This window comes from Austrofundulus limnaeus, unplaced genomic scaffold (assembly GCF_001266775.1).
Source record: "Austrofundulus limnaeus strain Quisiro unplaced genomic scaffold, Austrofundulus_limnaeus-1.0 Scaffold112, whole genome shotgun sequence".
In the NCBI taxonomy this organism is placed as follows: domain Eukaryota; kingdom Metazoa; phylum Chordata; class Actinopteri; order Cyprinodontiformes; family Rivulidae; genus Austrofundulus; species Austrofundulus limnaeus.
In genome coordinates, this window is record NW_013952514.1 from 205,890 (window position 1) to 228,166 (window position 22,277).

General features: G+C 37.8%; 1 protein-coding gene across 1 annotated transcript in view; it reads left to right on the plus strand.

Annotated features, from left to right (window-relative positions):
* Positions 1 to 22,277, plus strand: part of LOC106521597 (transmembrane protein 65) — a gene marked incomplete at its 5' end in the record, with an annotated part of 51,783 nt that overhangs the window by 21,148 nt on the left and 8,358 nt on the right. Inside the window, 4 exon segments of the mRNA XM_014014245.1 lie at positions 8,444 to 8,488; positions 15,453 to 15,520; positions 16,086 to 16,140; positions 20,707 to 20,749. Of these exon segments, the coding sequence (XP_013869699.1) occupies positions 8,444 to 8,488; positions 15,453 to 15,520; positions 16,086 to 16,140; positions 20,707 to 20,749 (211 nt within the window).

Here is a 22,277-nt window from a genome sequence, read left to right on the forward strand (position 1 = left end):
GTCATGACCAGTAGCAAACTTAGCATCACGAAGACAGATCGTGTCAACCTCTGATTACAACTCTTAACTTAATTTATTTATGCAGCCAACGGTTCTCAGGAATGATCAAAAATAGAAAAAATTAAGACTCGGTTTGAACTGCAGGAGATTGTCTTGACCATGTCTACATGCCTAAATGCACTGAGTTGCAGCCATGTGATTGGCTGATTAGAAATTAAGTGTTAACGAGCAGTTGGACAGGTGTACCTAATAAAGTGGCCGGTGAGTGTATGTTTATGTGAACTGGTCATTTAGGTATTGAGGTTTTGAGACCGTGATCAATTATTTAGTGTTTTTCATCGATCAAACCCTTGTAGACAACACAATCTCTTCTCTTTCATTAGTTTTTAAAATTTTATTTTAGCATTTTCTCTAAATCCACAAATGCTACTTCAATGCTGCTCGGTGGCATGTTCAGTCTGAGCATGCTTGGAAACCTTTTGAAAAATGGTGTCAGCTGCTTTTCGTGACAACGAAATCAGCCCCAGCTGATACTGGAGGCTCCAAGGAGGAGGAGGTTCAGGGCCATAGATGAAGCAGTACAAATGTATGAGATTCTCTCTCACACTGGGAGCAATCAGGCCAGCACAGCCAGAGAAAATAAAACTAGTCAACAAGGCAACAAACTAGTTTACACATTTGACTTCTCATTAAAGAAACATCTCTTATTGTAGCAGTAAATATCATGCTGGCGAGGCACATTACCAGGATCACTGAAGTAGCCTTTCCCTCCTGTGTTTTACAGCAGATCAGACAGCAGAATAAGTTGTGTTTAATACTCATTGCTTCAAATTTGTTATAGGCCCAAGAAGTGAATGCTTTTGTGCTTTTCCTTTGTTGTCAAGAGGACAGTTTCTCTGAACAGGTGCTGAGCAGCAGGATTTGGATTTAACACCAGTGTAGGTTTGAGCAGGCGGACTGGACTGGATCATCATGACATAAGCATGAGATAAAAGTTTAGAAACAATAAGGACAGAAACAGAAGCAAGAACTAGTACAGAGAAAGTCTCAAATCCCTGAGTTCTTTTGGAGATGTTTGTCTTTCTTTGATAGATAACACATAAAAACTTGTTAAGTGAAAATGATGCAAGCTGCAATAATACAGCAAGGCTATTTACCACATAGCAAAATTTGTCTGACCGAGTTCTGGCCCACACAACGTACTAAACACTCTAACACTCAGGCCCAGACACCACAAAGAATGACAGGTTTTTGGTGGGCCAGATGTGGTTTGCCAGAGGTGGTCCTGTCTTGGGCCAGGACCACATAAACCAAACCATAACCAGGTCAGTTGTGGCATGCCGTCTTAAAAACTGTGCCATCATTGCCAGACCTGACCCACATCACTTGCCATACCAGCAGTCAGGCAGCATTGACAGCTTGACACCAGATCTGACCCTTTGCTATGTGGGTCCTGTCTCACCTTCTTGTGGTTTTCCGTTTGTCAAGGGGGTATTTAAGGGTCTGTGGTTGTGTTTTTGACTGTTTCAGGTGCCCCATGGCTCCCTAATATCTTTGTGAACAGTGCTATAGATCGGAGAAACCTTTGGGGAAAGAAAGTTGGAGATTTAACAATGTTTGTCTTCAGTTTGTTGTTGGTTTGGTGTTTTCTACTTTATTCACAGAGATGTACTTAGCACAAAAAGTAAGGAAGTTAGTGTTTGTTAAATTATTATTATTTTTGTTGTAACAGTGCTACTTGGCAATAAATCTTATACCGATCACCCGATTGGCAGCACCTGTGGGTACCAGAAGCTCAAAACAAAAGTCAATACCAATAATAAAATAAGCTGTTTGGCACAGAAGAGTTGGCAAATTTTTCATGTGTGCAACCCACATACTCAGCTCTGCTGCTCATCCCACAAATGCATGTTCCTTACAAATGTGGCACTATTTCAAAGGGAAATTAACAGGCTTTCCAAGATTTTTTTTGTCAAGAAGCATTGTTACGATAAAGAAATAATCTACCAAACCCAAATTTCCTTACTTTTTGTGTTAAGTTTATATAGGCTGGTTAATTTGGTATTTAATCATAAAGCACCTTATTAATCTCTCTCAGTGGGGAAAGTGTGTTTATGTTGTGATATTGCTGTCAGAAGGATTTTAGTATATGTTGGAGCCAACACTCGTCTTCTAAAAACTCTCTAGTAAAGTAAAAAAAATGTCAGACACAGCCAGTATTCATTCACTTCATTTTTAAATTTAAGCTATTCAAAACAAAAACATGCATTTTTTGCTTCAAATCTATCTTTGTCATTGACTTTCCCACAAATTTGTTCCCATTTTGTGTTTGCAAATGACTGCCTTGTCCATTAGGCACCACATTGTGTCTGCTGTGTAATTTCCTTTTTATTTCTCTTGTGCATCACGGGGGAATAGGAAGGTGCAATACAGATGATGAATGGTTTCAGCCTTCTATTGTTCCTCTTCTGCCTGACTCTTGAGACACAATCTAACTCAGACACACCTTCGTTTGTGCGCCTCAACAGTACGAATCGCTCAAATTCACACAACCCTTGTATAGACTCAGACAGACCGTCTTTACACAATGAAAATCCTCTTCAAATCAATAGACACCTTGAAAACAAACCTCTCTTTAATTTACATTTGACGTATTGAGTCAAGAGTCATACACCAAGCAGTCACACAAAGAACGGTTGTACTATTGTGTACAATCCTGTAATGAAAAATGCACTCACAGTTCTTGTTTCTGCCTCCATGCCACGAAAACCTGAATTTGCAGAAAATACCCGTATTTTGTCATTTCTTTTGAGGTGAAGGAATCCAAATGAGAGAAAGAGCTGACAGACTTTTATTCATCTAAGCCAAACTTTTCTTTGAATATTAGTTTTTCCCTCATTTATCTCCTGTTGCCAAAACTGCTCACGCTTCAGTTTAATACCGTACAAAAGAAGCAAAGTCTGGAATGAGTCATTTGTCAAGGCAAAACAGAGACAACAAAGTGTGACTTTCTCTGAGTTTCTGTGTGTAGCTGAGTGTCATGGATAATAACGAAGCAGCAGGTTACTGGGAACAAAATAACAGAAATTTGGGCACCATCCACTTGGTTAATGACATAAACATGACCATTTTTGTTGTCAGACTTGTAATATAAGATCCAGGTTTAGTTTGTTTTTTTCTAGCACAGAGGGACATTGTTGTTTCATGTTCCCCCGTTTATTTGTTTTTTCAATTAAAACCCGAGAATGGGCAGCTGCAAATTCAAAATGTATCCTCATACCCATATATGCATCGCTTTACTGTATCTGTACTTGAGTCTGGGAGGCAACGGGTCCAGGAAAGACAGACAACTTTCTCCCCAGCTTACCTTTCCAACTCCTCCTTAGGGACCCAGAAGCCAAAGAGCATACATAATCCTTCCATTCAGTTCTGGGTCTGGCCCTGCGGTCTCTTCCCACTGAAACATGCCCCGATAACCTCCAAAGGAGGTGTTCAAGAGGCATCCAAATCAGATATTTCAACTGACTCATTTCTGTGCAAAGGAGCAGTAGCTCTACTCTGAGCTCCCCCAAAGTGGCTCACCCTATCTTTAAGACTGAGCCACCCCACCCTACGAAGAAAGATTATTTTGGCCACTTGTATCTGGGATCTTGTTCTTTGGGTCACTATCTAAACCTCCTGAACATAGTTAAGGGTTGGAACATAGGCAGACCAGTAAATCAAGATCTTTGCCTTTTGACACCACTCTTTCTACACCACAAGCAACACCCTCATAACTGATGATGAGGTCCTGATCTGTTGATCCATCTCCTGCTCCATCTTCCCTTTACTTGTGAACAAGATGCCCAGATACTTGAACTTCACCTGAGGTGCATACTCTCCCCCCAACCCAGAGATGCCATTTCACCCATTACTGATTGAGAACCATGGTCTTGGACTCAAAATATATATTACAATATATTTAGGGAGACTAGGGGTAATATTAAAATGCTTTTACCTTTGGCATTAATTGGATTTTTAGAAAAAAATTTAGCTGACCTAAAAAAATAATTGATAAAATCTATGACCAAGTTGATGACAAGCGACTTTTCGTTTCTCTGTGTTTAACTGTAAACACATTTGTCAGCAGATCCTTGTGAATCCACAGTAGGAGGAAACAATAGAGGCAAAGATGGAGCTGGATAAAAACTTGGCTCGTTTTTGTATTTATTTGTGCTCGTGGTTAGCAGGTCTCCACAGCCCATTAGGGGTTTTCACCACTCTCTCCTGTTGAAATTGAAGTTACTCATGACAGCAGCTCTTGGGGCTATAAACCTTGAACGCAATCAATGCTCATATGACCAGAGGAGCTGTTGGGGCAGAACTCAGCCTTGTCAGCTGTCTCTGCTATAATGAATGGCTGGATGAAGCCCAGCAGACTGGTAAAGAAATCTCTAGAAGGCAATCTGTATCATTGTTTTTCTTTGCAGATATTAATGAGAAACAGACTGAACTCCATCATTTTTAAGTGTCAGCTAAAATCTCACAAACAGGCCAGAAGGATGAGTCCCAGTTGTTTGTTTCAAAATGTGACAGTTATTAAACTAAACAGTGTTTTAGTCTTATCAGTGTATGAGGACATGGTCATCCATACATGATTGTTGAAGATAAAAATCAGTAAAAAACCAAATCATTATTCAAAATTTTATTATTGCAAAGGAAGCAAAGGCTAACCAGTGAAGGTCAAAGGAAGAGTAAAGAGAACAACCAAAAGAAGAATGATTTTAGGTCAAACATATTAATGTAATGCCAAAATAATGAGTGTTTATCTTAAAGCCCTATGGTAAACCCACAGAGCCTTCAGTTTGGCAAATGTGCTTTAATATATGAGTAATTTAGCACATCTTTACAAGTTTTATATATCTGACACGCATGTACTTGTACTTAAAATGTTTATTACATTATTCCCTCCGATATACACCTCCGACTGAGGTAGTGACATGTTCCTCAGTCAGAAAAGAGTGGATTGTTGGGGGTGAAGGTCTGCTTTAAGTGGAGGAGTTCAAGTGTCTTGGGGTTTTGTTCAAGAGCGAGACAAAAATGGAGCATTAGATTGATTGACAGTTTGGTGTGGCTTTTTCAGTGTTCTGGACTCTGTACCAGTCCGATGTGAAGAGGGAGCTGAGCTGTAAGGTGAAGCTGCTTACCGGTCGGGCTACCTTCACCTGTGGGGTCTACTCCAGTCCAGGCATGTCCGACTGGGAGGAGACCCCTGGGATGACCCAGGACAAGCTGGGGAGACGATGTCTCTTGTCTGGCATGAAAACCTTAGAATCCTCCCAGAAGAACTGAAAGTAGTGACTGTGGAAAGAGAGGTCTGATCCTCCCTGCTGGAGTGGATGGATGGATGGATGGATGGATGGATGGTTGGATGGATGGATGGATGGATGGTTGGTTGGATGGATGGATGGATGGATGGATGGATGGATGGTTGGATGGATGGATGGATGGATGGATGGATGGATGGATGGATGGACAGTTCTATAAAATGATTGTACAACAAGAAAGAAATGAAATCCTGCATGTCAAAATAATGTATCGCAATTAGGCAAGGTTTGTTCAAGCCGATTCCCCTTTTTTATTATCTGTGATTATCATGTTTAAAAATAGACAGGCTCGTTTATTTTGAATATTTATGTCAAGACCGAGAATAATTCAGCAACAGGAAGCCCTCAATTAGGAAATCTCTGAAGTTGGAATAAAAGCTGTTCTGTGTGGAAACAGGTGGATCATTACAAGTGTTTAATTAAATGCTCAATCATCCTCAGAATGAGCATGGAGGAACGGAAAATGATTCTGGTACAAAACCAGCCTTCAGCTGTGGAAATTATCTTCATTCTTCCAGCATGTTCCTCTCATAGTGTTGTAATTGATGCTCATGGAGCTGTGGGTAAAACTTATGACCGATGATAATAGCTGTAGGAATGCTCAAAGGGGGATTTGAAACGAATATTATATTTTCCACAAACTGAAGGCGACGGCAGATTTTTGTCGGAGCAAATGACGATGACTGAGAAGTGTAGGACGAGGCTTGTAATCTGACACGGTTTCTGGAGAGGAGTGGAAGCAGAGGGGATGGATGTAAGGAACATGATTTTTGTTTCCAAGGCAGGATTTTGTGCCACCTGATCACAAGCTGCTCAGGTGAACCATAATGACCAAAACGCCCGATGGTTCTTACTGTGACCGTTCACCCGTGTGTCACATTTCATTTCCCAGAGTCAGTACTAAAAGTTTTTCCCTTATTTGCTCTCAGTCCATGTTATATTAAGGCAAGTGGAGATGGTGTGTGTGTGTCTGAGTGAGTGCACACCTCTGCTCTGTGTGTTTTATCAGTTGAGGAAGGCTCAATCAGGAGTTCATTTATCATCGCCATTAAATCAAATCTCCTTCAGGCTGATTTGATCCTGCAGTGGTGAAATAACACCTTAAGTGACTTTATTATGTGCACTGGCATTTCCGCTGACCTCATGGCAAGCAGTTAAGTTTTATACCTGCAAAGGAAATAATCCGGAGTTCTCTCACAGGGGGTTTAAAAGTTTCAGGAGTAGGAGGCTATTAAAAAAAAACAGCTGACCATTTATAGGGTGAAGCTGAACAAAATGCATATTGTAGAACATTAGTAATGCATATTACTTGCGTTTGGAACAAAGCTGGGGAAAAAGAAAAAGCCTCAAAATCGGGTTTAATAAAAGGTGTGCCTTGCCCTGTTTTTAGTAGAACAATTTGACATTAGCTTGTGTCACTATGTGACATCATAAGAGCTGGATGGACCATTCTAGTTTAAGTTAATAAAAATTTTTTACAGCACTTATTCTTAAAAGTATCTTTATTGATGAATGATTTATAATATCTTTAACACATTAAGAGTATAACAGTCCCAATGCTGGTTCAGCATTTACTCGTTGGTTTTCCTGTTTTTTTGAGATTCAGGTGATGCTTCTTTTTGTTTTTTGATTTTTATTTTTTTACTTTTTAAGATATCAAACTTCATTTACAAATAATTTCCACGTGAAAATACATTCAAATCTGTTCAGCTCTTTTCAGCTTTTTGTGATACTTTTACTTTTTTGCTACAGTTCTCCTTTTAGCTTTTAGCTATGCGATTATGCTACTTTTAACTTTTACTCTGCCATTTGAAACTTTTAGCTTTTAACTAGCTTTGTGAAACTTTCAATTTCTAGCTAGCCTTTTGCTATACCTTTTAGCTAGTCTTGTGATACTTTAGTTTTTTTAACTCCTTTTTCTTTTAGCTAAAATTTGGCTACTTTAAGCTTCTCGCTGTCAGTTTGATACTTTTAGGTATTACCTGAATTACCCTTTTTATTGCTATTTTTAGTTTTGAACTGGTTTTTGTTTTTTCCAGCTTTCAGTTAACATTTGAAGCTTTTAGCTCATTGGTATTTTGATACTCTCAACATGCTTTATGCTACATTTAGCAACTAGCTGTCATTTTGGTTCTTTTAGATCTTAGTTAGCTTTTTAATACCTTTTTTAAATTTTTGCTAGCTTTTGTTACTTTTGGCGTTCAGCTTTGAAAACTCAGTTTTGGCTTTTCCATTGAATTTCAGCAGTCATTCAGCACTTAGAATTCACATTAAGATTTTCCAGGAAAGCCCTGTTTCTCAACAGGAACACTGCAGAAAATAATTCCTGTTTGTAATTTCCCTTTCTAACAACTCATCTCTGTCTGATGAACAATAATAAACTTGTAACTGCACACAACTACTGTAAAAATATTATTATGTGCAGTACACTCCAACATCATTACCCAGTACTACAGTAAATATGCAAATAACATGTACCAGCTATCATTGCACTACTTTTGTCAGATTTTCCATCCAACAGTTACTGATGGTTTTTAGTTTTGTTTTATTGTTATTATGAGTGTTGTTTTTAGTGTTTTTAATTTTGAACTTGTCTGCTGCTAAGATAATCTAATTTCCCTCAGGAGATCAATAATTCAAATTCAATTCAAAAATACTTTATTGATCCCAGGGGGAAATTAGGTACCTTTCTATTTTAAATCGTGTGAACATCACATTGAATCACTTGTTACGGAAGCAGAAAAGAAATTTCTTTCAGCTTCTGTTTGTCTGTTTGTCATCACACACTCACTCAGACGCTCTGCAGTCCTCTCTGAGGTCATGTTGGCAACAGGATTATTCTTTCCGATGACACTTTTGTCCTCGTCTATGTTTCTCTGGAGTAAAGTGGCAGTGAAGAAGCTGTTTCCTCCTTTTTGTTCAAACTCTTTCATCTCCTTTGTCATTTTATTCCATTCTGTATTTTTCTGGCCATCATTCCCAAGCGACAGTATTTATTATTTTTAAAAAAGTCTTACATTTATGCAATCACAAAACAGAAGACGTTTATATTCAGGCTTTTCCTGTTTGTTTTTCAGGGCAGCTGGAAGTATCACCACCTACTTCAGCCCAGTTAAGATACGGTAAGACATCGGTTTCTTTACTTCATTTCAAATGGTGCAGAATAGTTTTTATATTTGTTTCTCTCTGTGCTGATTTCTGTTCAGTAACAACAACTTCAGCTAAACATCTGAAGAGGTGCTTTAATCACAGAGCAGGATGTTCAGGACAGGAGGAGCTGTGAGATACTATAAATCAGCCTGACATTTTTCCTCATTAACATATAATTATTATACATTGTTTTAACACTAACAAAAACACACTTTTTATTTCTGAAATTCTGTTTTTTTTTGGTCAGCTAATTTATATGAGCTGTAAGTTATTTTTGTCAGTTTTTCTGCTTCTAAATGTTGTGAAAAATGTATAGTTTTTTTTCTTTTCACTTTTTTGTAGAAAAGTAAACCTGACAAGATGTTCACGTAAGGTTTTGTAACTTGTTGGGAAAAAATATATACAGTAGTGTAGCATTTTCCTCCTTCGATTAATAACTTCTGATGGATATAACTTGTTTCTATGACAGTTTAAAGGAAGAGATCAAATCCACTCATTTCAGACTTCTTTTCAAAGATCTTGTATGTTTCCTTTGGGCTCGAATTAGCATATCTTACACCAACCCCCCACCAGACTTCCTGACACCTTAATGTTAATAGGATTGTCACATTCCTGAACCCCACAAGTTGGAGTGACGATAAGGACTGCCTGTTTGCTCCTTTTCAAAGGGGGTCATAAAATGCCTTTAACAGACTTCAGTGACTTGAACAAAGGAAATCACATGCTTGTTTAAATGAAAGAAAAAAAGAAGAAACCAAATTGAATGTTTTTTGTACAATTGTCTGTTTTATATCAAAGAAATGTGAATTAATCTTCTCTTTCACAGAAGGAACCAAACCCATTGTTCTAGCTGTGTGTATTTTGGTGTTAATTGTTTTGATGAAATGTTTTCCTGAAAAATGATGTTTCTGTTAAACTGTGTTTATTACAAGAGTTAACCTTAGAAAACGTTAGACTTTGAATTTTTAACTAAATGTGACACTCTTATTTTACTGAGGTAAAATAGATGTCTCTCCCTTTAATTAGACGCAAGATAATTAGACTAAAATACTCCCTTTCTTTGTCCTGAAGCAAAAGTTTTTCCCTCCAAACATTTGATTTGTTAAAAACTTGGTAAAATTTTTCAATTGGCTAACTAAAACCTTGACTCCGCCCACAACAGAGGTCTTAAAAGTTAGTGCAGACAAGGGCATGCAGTTCAGTCAGTTTGTTTTCTTAGAAGCTAGAAACAACTTTCACAGCTTGGCAGAGGCCCCCTTCAGCCCCTCCCACGGAAGGACCAGGATGGGGGGGGGGTCGTTCAACATCTCCGCTGATTTGTTCGAATAGCTCGTTCATCACACTTCGATTCAGTCTCTGAGTTTTGATTTTATAGGAGTCAAATAAGCTAATGGTAATTCATCCGTCGTTTTAGTTCGTTTTTCTCTACAAAGTGAAGATCAAATTAAGAAGTCTTACAGCTACCTTGAGAAGGACCAGACTACGAGTCACCAGAGAGAGAAACCCCTTTTCTGACCAAGGGACCAGTTGAGTTTATCAGGCAGACCGCCTGACGTCCAGTTTGCATGGAGAGCCTATCTGGAGAACAAACTCCAGAGATGACCTTCCACCGCTGACTTCACCCTCCTGGTACCCACATGGCAGAACAACAAGGGTAAAGGTGAACACTTGTCTTGGTGACACACAGGTGCTCAGACGTAAATTTTATCTTTATTTTTGTATGAAATTTGGTAAACTAAACGATTTTTCTACCTAATTTAACTAGGACCCCCCTTAGTTAAATCCACAGCTAAAAGCAAAACTCACCTCTTAGGGTTTATTTTATGTTTATTTATTTGTTTGTTTATTTGTTTGTCTGTTTGTTTATTCACTCGTGATAAACTCTCTCAGCTTTTTACCTGGTTCAAACATTTCATTATTCATTCATTACTTGCCTTAGTTGTAAATACATTTAATCTGTAAATAAATGGCCCGTGCGGAACGTGCCAACATAAGCTAATCTCATTTTTGTGTCTTGATGAAGATATTCTGGTTCTGATAAGACAAGAACTCATAAATCAATTTGGGAAAATTTATTCTGAGACTGATTACAATAAAGTTACAGTTTTTCATTTCTTTCCTGGGTCAATATCTGATCGAATTAAGAATGTGGTGCTCCGAGGAATAATATATTGTATTATATATATTCATTTGTGAATATATTTAAATATATTCACAAATGATCCATTTCAGAATTCTAGCGTTTAATACCCCTACAGTAGTTTTGTCTTAAAAATAAAGTAAGTGCTGCACCTGAGAACAGTAAACAGCTGCATTAACCTGAAAAATATAGTTCAGAACTTGTGAGGTGGTTTAATTAAAAATTTTTGAACAAAAAACATCTTACTTGTGTCAGATAGCTTTTTGAAAACTTCAATTTAGAAAAAATAGTTTAATTCTGACTGAACTGATGAGCTAGTCTCAATGTGACCATGAACAAAGTACAAATGTAAAAACCTTGATAATGCCTTCAGTTTCACATGTTTATTCTGAAATATGATATTACTGCTGGAAATGCTAAAGCTAGCTGCTACTGCCATTGTGCTTGCAAATAACCACAAAAAAGAAAGAGGCTTACTGGTTTACAGACTGTCCTACTTATGTTGCTGCCTGTAAATCCTAAAAGGATTTAAAATGCAGTCCAGTTATTCAAATAGAAAACTAGAAAATTCACAAAGGATTAAAAGTACGTCAGTTTAGGATGAGCTGGAGTTAAACAAGATGAGGAAGCTCTTTCTTTCAGTCTGAAGCTGTTGGATGTGAGCTTGTCTCTGGCACAAATCAGTTATAAAAAAAGATCTCTTCAGTTGGGAAGGTCAGACACCAAACATCTACCTGTTCAGTTTAAAGCTGCCCAAATATTCTCTCTGGTGCTCAGTCAGTCATGTGTAATCATTTAGCCTTTTGAAAGTCCCTTGCATCATTTCATTTCTCCTGTTTCTATGTTGTACACAGTACTCTGATCAAGCTTTTTTTTCACTGAAGCAACAGTGTTGAACACAGCTGTGATCACGATGCTCTGCAACAGACATTTTTTTTGTTTTCCATTTGTATATTAGCTCAACTTTTTTTAAAAATGTATTTGAACCAAACACCATGACAGACATGTTATAAAATGAGATATTTCCTAATAACTGAATAAAGTTTGTCGATAATAAAACATCCTTCGTAGATGTTACAACTTATCACTATATTTTTTAATGTAATTTGAAAAGGATTTGGATTCTGTTTTTGTTTTACTCAACGTCCCAACTTCACTGGAAGTGGGGATGCAAAATAAGAACAGCTGAAGAATAAAGACTCAGCCTGATGGTGGCATTAGAAGAAAGGTCACTTGCCGACTAAAATCAATTCACATCAGTCACAAAGAAGGAAACCTGCCTGTGAAATCCATGAAAACAAATAAACTAAATATAACTGAAACAGTAACACAAAGGTTAACTTCCCCGCCAACACTAAACTCTCCAGACTTTATTGGTTCATAAAAATCTCCACAGACGGTTCATTAATAAGATATAAGATAGGCAAGAGGATAATTTTAAAAACAGTTATAGAAACACATTGCAGGATGTAAAATGTGTTTCTGACTAAACATAAACAATGCTTTGTGATTTAAACTGCAGCAGTTGATGAATGATTTGTTGTCTTGTGGAACCAGAAAGATTCTTCTAATCTTCTAGTGGTAGATTTCACACTTCTGGTCCTGTTGGTACTGCATCACTCTCTCTCTTTTTTTTCCCAACCACATCTAAATCTTCCTGTATCGACAGCTGGAGTGCTCTTGTTAGATTTCACCCAACAGTTTTCGGTGTAAATGGTCTGTGAGGCATCAGGAGGTGAGAAGAGTCACAGAATAATATGTGCTGAAGGAGAGAAATCATGTTTCTGCAGCTTCTAAACTCTGAACTCCAATAAGAACAATAAGTTTTCTTTTCATGTTTAGAATTCAGCTTCACAAGCACAGACAGGACAACAGTCAACTTACAGTATATCATCTATACCAGGAGTGTCTAAAGTGTGGCTCGTGGGCCATTTACAGTTTAATTCATTAAAAAAATAGTATTTACCACATTGCAATTACTGCCATGTGATGATGTATTTTTTGTTTGAAACACACTCACTGTCAGGTGTGCAAGGCTAACCCTAACACCACAAACTTGTTTAATCACCTGAAACACAGACATAAACCGGAGTACAAGGAAAGCTAAGAAATGCTGGCAGAGGCCACAATATCAGCTACGTGCAAGTGAAATTATCATCAATCACCATATTTATTGTTATCAGCTAAATGCCACAATTAATCATAATAATTTAATTTTTATGCCAGTATTGCCTAACTTTAGCAGATAGACACGTTTTGCAAATTTTACGGGAGAGATTTTTCTACGGAATGCCCCCTCTGGGTCGGGAGATCCCTGCCTCATGAGGAGGAGTTTAAGTATCTTGGCATCTTGTTCGTGAGTCCATCACTACCAGCTTTACGCTTTCTCTTTTTTACCACTCTTTTAGGGCAGACATGTTTGTGTGGGTCCAGAAGATTTGAAAACAAAGGGAGGAAAAAAAATACCAGTGTGGTTTGAGCTGCGAACCAACAAAATTTGCACGTCAAGCGTGTACCACCAGGTCACCTGACAATTCATTATCCATTTTTTTATTTATATAAATATATTTTTTATCTCATTAAAAACTAAAATGTACTTTAAATCAGAGATTCTTAACCCATGGGCCGTGGCCCAATTGTGGGCCTCGAGCGCCACCTTGAGGGCCTCAAAAAACAACAGTTTTTAACTTTGGGCTGCAGAGGGTCGTGGGACCGCATTGATTTTAAATAAGGTGCAATACACCTTCTCACCACTAGCAGCAGTAGTGCGCCACTCAGAAGTTTAACAACTTTTTTAATATGTAGAAGAAGAACATTAGAAATCTGCCGAGAATGGAAACATTTTAAATGGAAAATAGAAGCAAAAATGAAGGTAACCCATCAAAAAAAGCCAGTTTGTCACTAATATGAAGTGCAGCTTCTGTTTTTACCATGCAATATTTTAAAAGTTCAAAACATCATCAAATACAGTTGCAGATACAGCTATATTTTAATTTGCATTTTAAATTAATTTTTGTAGTTCATTTTAAAACATTTTGATGTATTTTAAAGAAATTTTAAACTTGTCAAAAAGCTGTTGTTACTGTTATTGTTGGTCACTAATATGAAGAGCAGCTTCTGGTTGCAAAAGTTTAAAAAAGCTATATTTTCATTTGTACTTTATCATATTTATTTTTACAGGTTTTTTTAAACATTTACATTAAACTTTTTAAATTAATTTATTTTATGCCCATAATTTTATATTTTTGAATTGTCTATTTTTGTTATTGTTCATATTAAAAATATATAGATTTTTGTGCTGATAAGCCTGACTGGTCTGTTGGCTGACCTTTGTATTTGTTCAAATAATTGTTATGGGCATGTTACAATAGTTTTATTTTTAAACTGTAAGTGTATTTAATTTAGTTATGTTAGTTATGATAGTTTAGCTGTAATGTAAATACAATAAAAATTAAACCAAGGTTTAGAATAAATATCATTTTGATTCATATGGTAATGCGTGACTGGGCCTCGTGCCACTTTATGTTCAACAAATTGGGCCCCGAGGGAGGTACACTTCGCTGCAGCATGTAGAACGGGGCGGTGACAGACCTTTCCGTCAGTCCCATACCTTATATGGAAATGGGACTATTGCATTCCGGAAATGAAGGTTGCTCCTTAAAGACGCGGGATTAAGAGAGCAAAGGAAGAAGAAAGGAAGAAGTTAGTGAGTTTCTTCTACTCACGTTCAAGTACTCAGAGCATTATTTATTAATTTCTTTTATCCACCTCCCCAAACACAGACCCTCAGGTTAACCTCACAGGCCTAATGCCTAAGGTTAGTTTGTTACTGTAATATAATATTAATATCCAAAAACAACAAAGATTTAATAAAGATTTGAAAATGGAAAAGGGACATACCACGTGACATAACACGTTTTGTAGCCATTTCCTTACTGTAAAATTTGTATTTTTAATGTTGATAGTGTTCGATAGAAAATAGTGTCACTAGCGCCCCCTTCATTTTCGGAATGCAATAGTCCCATTTCCATATAAGGTAAGGGACCGACGGAAAGGTCCGTCACCGCCCCGTTCTGCATGCTGCAGCGAAGTGTACTTGCCCCGAGGTCAAAAAGTTTAAGAACCCCTGCTTTAAATCACAAGAAAACAAACAACAAACTGTGTTGGGTTGAAAAGCAACCCAACACCTCAACAGGAATGAATGTTTTTCTTTACAGAAATTAAATGTTTGTAAGACTTTTTTGCTTTTAATCTACAATTTAAAGCAAAAATATTTAAATACTTTGTCCTTTCCCTAAGTTTTTGTGTTAATGTTGTTGAAACACACAACACTTACTGTTGTTTATACTTATAAAAGTGACCCTTGTTGCACTGTTAGAAAAACTGCAACAATTATAAAACTATTTATTATAACCTAATACCTGCTCTGTCTAATAAAACGACTGAATGCTGAGTGGACTGAATGTGTTGAAGTGAATTATTATTAAATATTATTTATCTTTTCCAGAGTTAAGATTTTAGTATTTCCTGATATTGTTTTAGCTTCCCAAACAAGAATCCTGCAAAGGAAACATTACAAACGTGTAAATATTAGTATAAATTCAAAGTATTTCTTTTCAGTTTCAGTATTTTTATTTCTTTTTTTTGTCAGCTTTTGTGTTTCTGTGCAGCATTCCCTCTGAGATTCAGCTCTCCCTGTTCCAGCCATGTTTCATGTATTTAAAGTCCTGTGCCTGGTTATAGATTTTATATCAGAGTGAAGTTTATTTATTTGTTTGTTTGTGTTTACTTTACAGTTCTGCTGCACAACGCCATCCCTTTCGTTGGGTTTGGATTCCTGGACAACTGCATCATGATTGTTGCTGTAAGTGTTAGGTTTCTTCTGAACGTTTAAATAAAAAGGGCGTTTTGACAATAAAAGATATTGTTGCTAAAGATAAATGCTGAATCTAAATTAGTTCAATGTGAGGAAACACTTCCACACATTTTTACTGCGTGACCTTGACAATCATGAGTGCTTTAATTAAAAGAAAATGCTGTGTATTCTCCTAAAGCTGCACACAACTCTGCATCAAAATATAGAAACAAGATAATAAAACTTCTTTATGCTTTTGAATAGTTTTGTTTTCCTTCCTGCTTGTAGCTGCTCTGCTGTTTCCTACCTGTTTTATCCATCTTTAAACGGTTCCCGAGTCGTTCGTCTGTCCCCAGAGAGCTCATTCTGTCTCATTTTCTCCCCTGAAGTTGTTCAAAGGAATCCTAACAGAACAAAATAAAATATAAACACAGAAGTCTGATATCGCTTGTGAACTGAGCTGGTTTTGTTTGGATCATACTAACTATAAAAAGAAGTAAATAAATGAAGAGCTTTCCTTTGTTATATTTCTGTTTTCTTTCTGTGTGTGTGTGTGTGTGTGTGTTTTCCTCAGGGCACACAAATCGAGTTATCTATCGGCGTTATTCTCGGCATTTCTACTATGGCAGGTAGGAGAATCTCTTAATCATATTTAGTGCAACTTACAGCTTTCTGATTGATTTTATTTATTGTTTACCTCTGTAATTTTTCCCCATGGAAAATGCTTCGATTAAAAACCCTCAGAAACATCCAAGTTGTTTGTTTTTTTTAAAGCAAATCTTTGCAAATTATGTATGGTCTATACAGATCTTCAAGGAATGCTGCTTCTTAATTTATTTATATATTTATTTATTTATTTATTTATTTAGTTTTGGTACTAATAATCTCTTAAACATAAAGACTTTCACAGATTTGCTGAACTGTTTTGCCTCAGAAAGACTGCACTGTTTAATAATGAAGAAACTAAGCTGTCAGTATATTCAAACAACGCTATTTAGAACAAGCAAAGGGTACTGAATGAGCATTTTATAACAAAGATAATGCTGTTTACCAGCAGGCAGAAATATACACTTAGCTCGAAGAGCAACATTTGCATATTAATATTATCACTTGTTCCTCTTCAGTGTATTTATTACCGACACTTATTGCTTCTCATGCTGTGAGGGAGCTGCAGTCTTAACAAGAGGCACACAAATGATGCGTGTCCTGAGAGCTGGAGAATAAAACCTTTTTTGTTTTGTGTTTTTCAAGCCAGGATAATTAACTATTACAAACAAAGGTTTTATAGTTGTATCATTTTTCTAAATTCAGTCTGTATTTGTTCTAACTAAGCTAATGGCAGCTGGAGTTCTTAGCTTAAGGCTTTACTAGTTTTCTGTTTGGAAGCTAAAATAGCAGAAACAAAGAAAAGTCTTGATGCAAATTAGAGGCCTGAGCTTTTCTAGTCACTGACAAAATGTTGAGCACCCACATGGTGTGATGTAAATTAAATAAAACTTCAAGCCTTGTATGGTTATGTGACTGTGTGTTAATAATCCCAATATCAGATCTATTGGATGATCAAAGTTTGGCGAGTCAGCCCACAGATTTAGAAGAATGGTTCTGGGTTGGAGTTGTCATTTTGTTTTCAGGAGTAGCTTCGCCCGTCTCTTCAACACGAGACCTGAAATGAATTGTTTTGAGTAATGTGTGATTGGTCAGGAGTTTGTGGGCATGTTTGTTTAAACGCAAAAGCTCAGGCGAAAATTTCAACATTTTGTTTCAACTAATCTGCTTCTCCGGGTTGGGGGTGAAGTTCTGCCTCAAGTGGAGGAGTTCAAGTATCTTGGAGTTTTGTTCATGAGTGAGGGAAGAATGGAGCGTGAGATTAAGAGACGGATCAGTGCAGCTTCTGCAGTTTTGCGGACACTGTGCCGGTCTGTTGTGGTGAAGAGGGAGCTGAGCTGTAAGGTAAAGCTCTCTGTTTACCGAACAGTACGTTGTTCAGTTCCTCACCTCTGGTGACGAACTTTGGGCAGTGACCAAAAGAACAAGATTGCGGATACAAGTGGTCTAAATGCGTTTTCTCTGCAGGGTAGCTGGACTCTCCCTTAGAGATAGGGTAAGAAATTCAGTTATCCGGGAGAGACTCAAAGAAGACTTGCTGCTCCTCCACATCGAGAGGAGCCAGTTGAGGTGGTTTGGGCATCTAGTAAGGATGCCTCCTGGACGCCTCCCTAGGGAGGTGCTTCAGGCATGTCCAACTGGGAGGAGGCCATGGAAGACCCAGGACACACTGGAGAGTCTATGTCTCTCGGCTGGCCTGGGAATGCCTTGGAGTCCTCCCAGAAGAGCTAGAAGAGGTGGCTGGGGAAAGAGAGGTTGGGCTTCCCTGCTCAAACTGCGGCCCCCGCGACCCGACTTTAGATAAAGCGGAAGCTAAAGGATGGATGGATGGAAACTCTGCTTCCAGAAGCCGGTTGTAATACGTTCAAGCAGCATGGTTAGTTTTGAGGAGAAGTTGTATGAGTCAGTCAGAAAGTACATCCATCTATATGACACTTTCAGACACTTATAAAGGTGGTCAATTGGCCAAAAACTCATGGATGGAAAGAGCACAGACATAGTGTTCAAAGGAATCCGTCTACTGAAAAGTGTGGCTCAATTCGTTTGTGGCCAAACAGCAAATTCATGGACGTAGTGGAAACTCCAGTGGGAAGAAATCTGTGTTATGACGTGTAACGTGCTGAAACAAACGTCTCGGCACCACAGGATAGAGAATCGACTGTTCGGCTTTGGATTGAGTATCTTCGGTCCTTAAGACACACCAGTGCTGGATGTCACTGAGTATCTGTACCATCAGAGTCCTTTGAATCACTACTTGAGGTGACTCTATCGCTCTCAACGCTCTGTGTCTCTCCACTACTTTGGCGGGATGAGTTCTCTCCTTGAACGCTGCCCTACATGCACATGATGGCTAACATCAGTAACACAGAACAGAGATTCGTTGCAGAACATGACATAATGTCACTTGTCAGTTCATGCCTCCCACTTTACAGTACCATTCTAAACATATCTCCCTGCTCTGGTGTTAATGGCAGCCAACTCTCTTGTCAATGGACTTCTAGTTCTGCTGATGCTGGTCATGGAGACATGGCGAGGATGTGCAAGGATGTTGTAAAAAGACCTAAACCTGTGTCTGCAGAAACTGCCTGATAACACCATCACTCTGCTTCTCAATTAGAACAAACACTGGTGTCCGTTCTAATGGAGCCAGCTTTTTACAAATCAAATCATTTACATGCCCACTGCTGGACTGGACCAACCGTTTGCTGTAAATTTGCAGCAATGCAAATTTTTTTTTTTGTTTTGTTTTATTGACAAATGCCTCACAGCAAGAAGGTCCTGGGTTCAATCTCCCGATCCAGACCGGAGGTCTTTCTGTGAGGAGTTTGCATGTTCTCCTCGTGTTTGTGTGGGTTTTCTCCGGGTACTCTGGTTTCCTCCCACAGACCAAAAACATGTTCAGTAGGTTGCCTTCAGGCCCAGGCCTCCCTTGCAAAAGAGATCTGTGATCTCAATGAGATTTGCCTGGTTAAAATAAAAAAATAAAAAAAATATGAGTGGTCATAAATGTACCACTAGCCAGGTGCCCACCGGATTAAAGCACAACCTCAGTCTATTTACTCTCAGCTTCACTCAGTCCTGTCAGACAGAGGACATCCTAAAATCAGAAAAGGTTACGGATATTTAACCTCGTCCATTGTGATCGATCACTTGTGTCATGTCTGCAGTGGAAACCACTTCTCAAAACTGATGAAGGAAAACAAAGTGCCTCAGCATGCTTGATGAAGACTGGGTCAGGAAGATGAATATTTTGCTGTTGATTGGATCTAATTACTAGATTTAATGGTGTGAAAACTCAAAACTAAGAAGCCGTTTATTAAAGTTTAACATAGTGACATGTTTCTGATGAAACTTGCCTTTAAAGGTCTTTATGCCTCCTTAGACAATTTTGATTGATCTTTTTACAACAATAACACAGGAACAAAGGCATCTGAAAGTCAAATTTATGGCTAGCTTTCTGTTCTCCCAGACTCTCTGGAAAGGGTTTTTTTTTTTTTTTTTTGCAGAGAAAGAAGCTAAGATGGTAGATTTGAAACAAATGGAAACAAATCAGCATTTTGCTGAAGGAGGTTTTGTTCCAGGTGGCAAATAAATCTGGTAACAGCCACAGGTTCTCTTAGATCCAGAGTCAGGGTGCAGCGCAAAAAGACAATCTTATCTGAGCGTCTGTGTGCCGATCTGGTCACAGTCAAGATTTTTAGTTTTTGTTTTGTTGTTGTTTTTTGTGTGTGTGTGTGTTTTTGGTGTATTTCATGTGGTTTGCATCGCTGTTGCTATAGTTATGCAGAGATCAGATACTCAGAACCTCATTTGTTTGTTGAGGTTTTTCCTCTAAAACAGTCGTGGCTGAAAATTGTTTAGCAAATTTCCACTTTTTTTCCTTTTGAAGTGTTATCAAATTCATTACAAAGAGTTATTTTTTCTTGCCCAAAGCTTTAAAATAAAAAACACATTTTCACTGAGTGTTTTGTTCTTTTGTGAAAAATGTATCTAAAATCACTCTTATCGGTCTATTCAGTGAACTAAATAGCTTAAAATAAGAGTAAATGTGTTTAAATGCATTGTCTTTTTCTACCTGTACACATTGAGCATAACCAAATAGTCAGGAATGATTTAACAAGTTTTTGATCTGTTTTATAAACACTTTTTTGGCAATGTGCTTAAATTTTTCATGTAAAACTGAGTGCCTGTTTAACGAGCCAGTATCTCTACTGGGTTAAGATTGGTGTCTGACTCATTTCATTTCGTGTTTTATTGCTCTATAAGTTGTTTTTATGATTTCATTTTAAACTGTTCTGCATACTGGCTCACAAATGCTGGCTTTAAGTGACAGCTCCGAGTGAAAAACCAGGAAGTACTTAAAAAAAAAAGAAGACGATGGATGTGGGAATAAATGAAGTGCCGGTTTATCTCTTGCTCTTAGCGTTTTACTGGAACCTCAGCTTGATTAGCATTTTTTTTTAAATAAAATGATTCCACTGTAGTCAGGAGAAGCATCAGACGTTCTGTCTCTTCTCAATAGAAGCCTTGGGATTTTTTTTTTCCAACGCCGTTTTGTAATCATTCTTCTCTTCTCTCATTCTCTGCAGCTGCTGCACTTGGCAACCTGGTATCAGATTTGGCAGGACTAGGGTGAGGAGTTCTCTCTCACATAAACACACACGTTCTTCTATCCTCATGGGGACGTTGCATTGACTTCCATTCATTTCCAGTCATTTCTATAGCCTAAAGGCCTCTGCATACTCTATCCAAACTGCCGAAATCAGCTCGTTGTTACAGTTGCATTATTTTGCTGGGACCTGATTACGTTTCCTTCTGTCAAGGACAAATTGCATTTGATCACAAACGTGTTGCCTCTGTGTCTATTTTAGTTTCTGTTACTCTTAAATAACCATATTTTGTCTCATTTCCTCCAAGTTCTCTTAACAATTTGTAAAGGAATAGTTATCAGCATCAGTTGTCAGTTATATTTAATAAACATTATTAGATCATAACATTAATTGTTGTTTTCTAAACAAATCCCAGAAACATTGAAGACACTTTATAACAGAGAACATGTTACCTGTCTGCTCTGTCAGTGATAAATTAGTCAGACTGTTGGGACGGTCTCAGCGGACTCTGTTTTGCTGTCATTCAACCATCAGATGAAAAATCAAACTTTCTGTGGTCAGTTTGTCAAGGTCGTACCTGATGGGCCCCGAGTTATTCTGTATTCCCTTCATATGTTTGATTGATTCATGGCAGGGAGTGTGAAGGCTTTTTGCCTGCTGATCTGTCTCAGAGGAGCTCTTTTTGCATCGCAGCTTGTTTTTGTTTAGAAGATGTTTGGTAAAATTTGCATGAGATTTATCTTGAGAGTCGGTGACAGTTTAGGTGACTTGGTTGGTTTCTTGTTGAGGTGGTGAATAAACATTTACTCACATACATGAGGAGATCTCACATGATGCTTTACTGCTGTTTGATTTACTATAAGCCAATACTAGCTGCACTGAAACCACCTTACTTTTTACATAGATAGGAGGGGAACACAGAAACACTAGAAAGAAACAAAGGCAGAGAACACACAGACCATGACACTCCTTCCTTTCCAGGTCACTGGTGCCCATATCCAGCAGGCGTGGGGTGTGGGGTACGTTCTGGACAGGTCACAAGTCCATCACAGAGCCACATAGAGACAAACAACCAGTTAGCCTAACAGTCATGTTTTTGGTCTGTGGGAGAAAAGTGGAGTACCTGGAGAAAACCCCCACATCCCCAGCTGGGATTTGATCTAGCAACCTTCTTGCTGAGAGACAACAGCTCTACCAGCTGAGCCTCATTACACTGCTAGATAAGAAACCAAACATCTCTAATATTTATTAGTTTTTTTAAGTAATTTAACATTTTTGCCTCATTTGTTTTTATTATCAAAGAAAAGATTTGCTCATTTGAGGATTATCATTGTTTGACTTCAGAAAATGCACCTGAATCTTATTTAATTCAACTCAGCCAGGATTTAATAAAATAACAATGTAAAGATTTACAGTAAAGGTTTACAGTAAAAGTTTACAGATATCAGGGTTTTTGGTTTTAGTCAGTGTGAGGGTAATCAGATTTAATCGTTTTAACATCTAAATATCCCAAATGAACCTTTTCAGTTTTAATTTGCTGAGAGCAAACC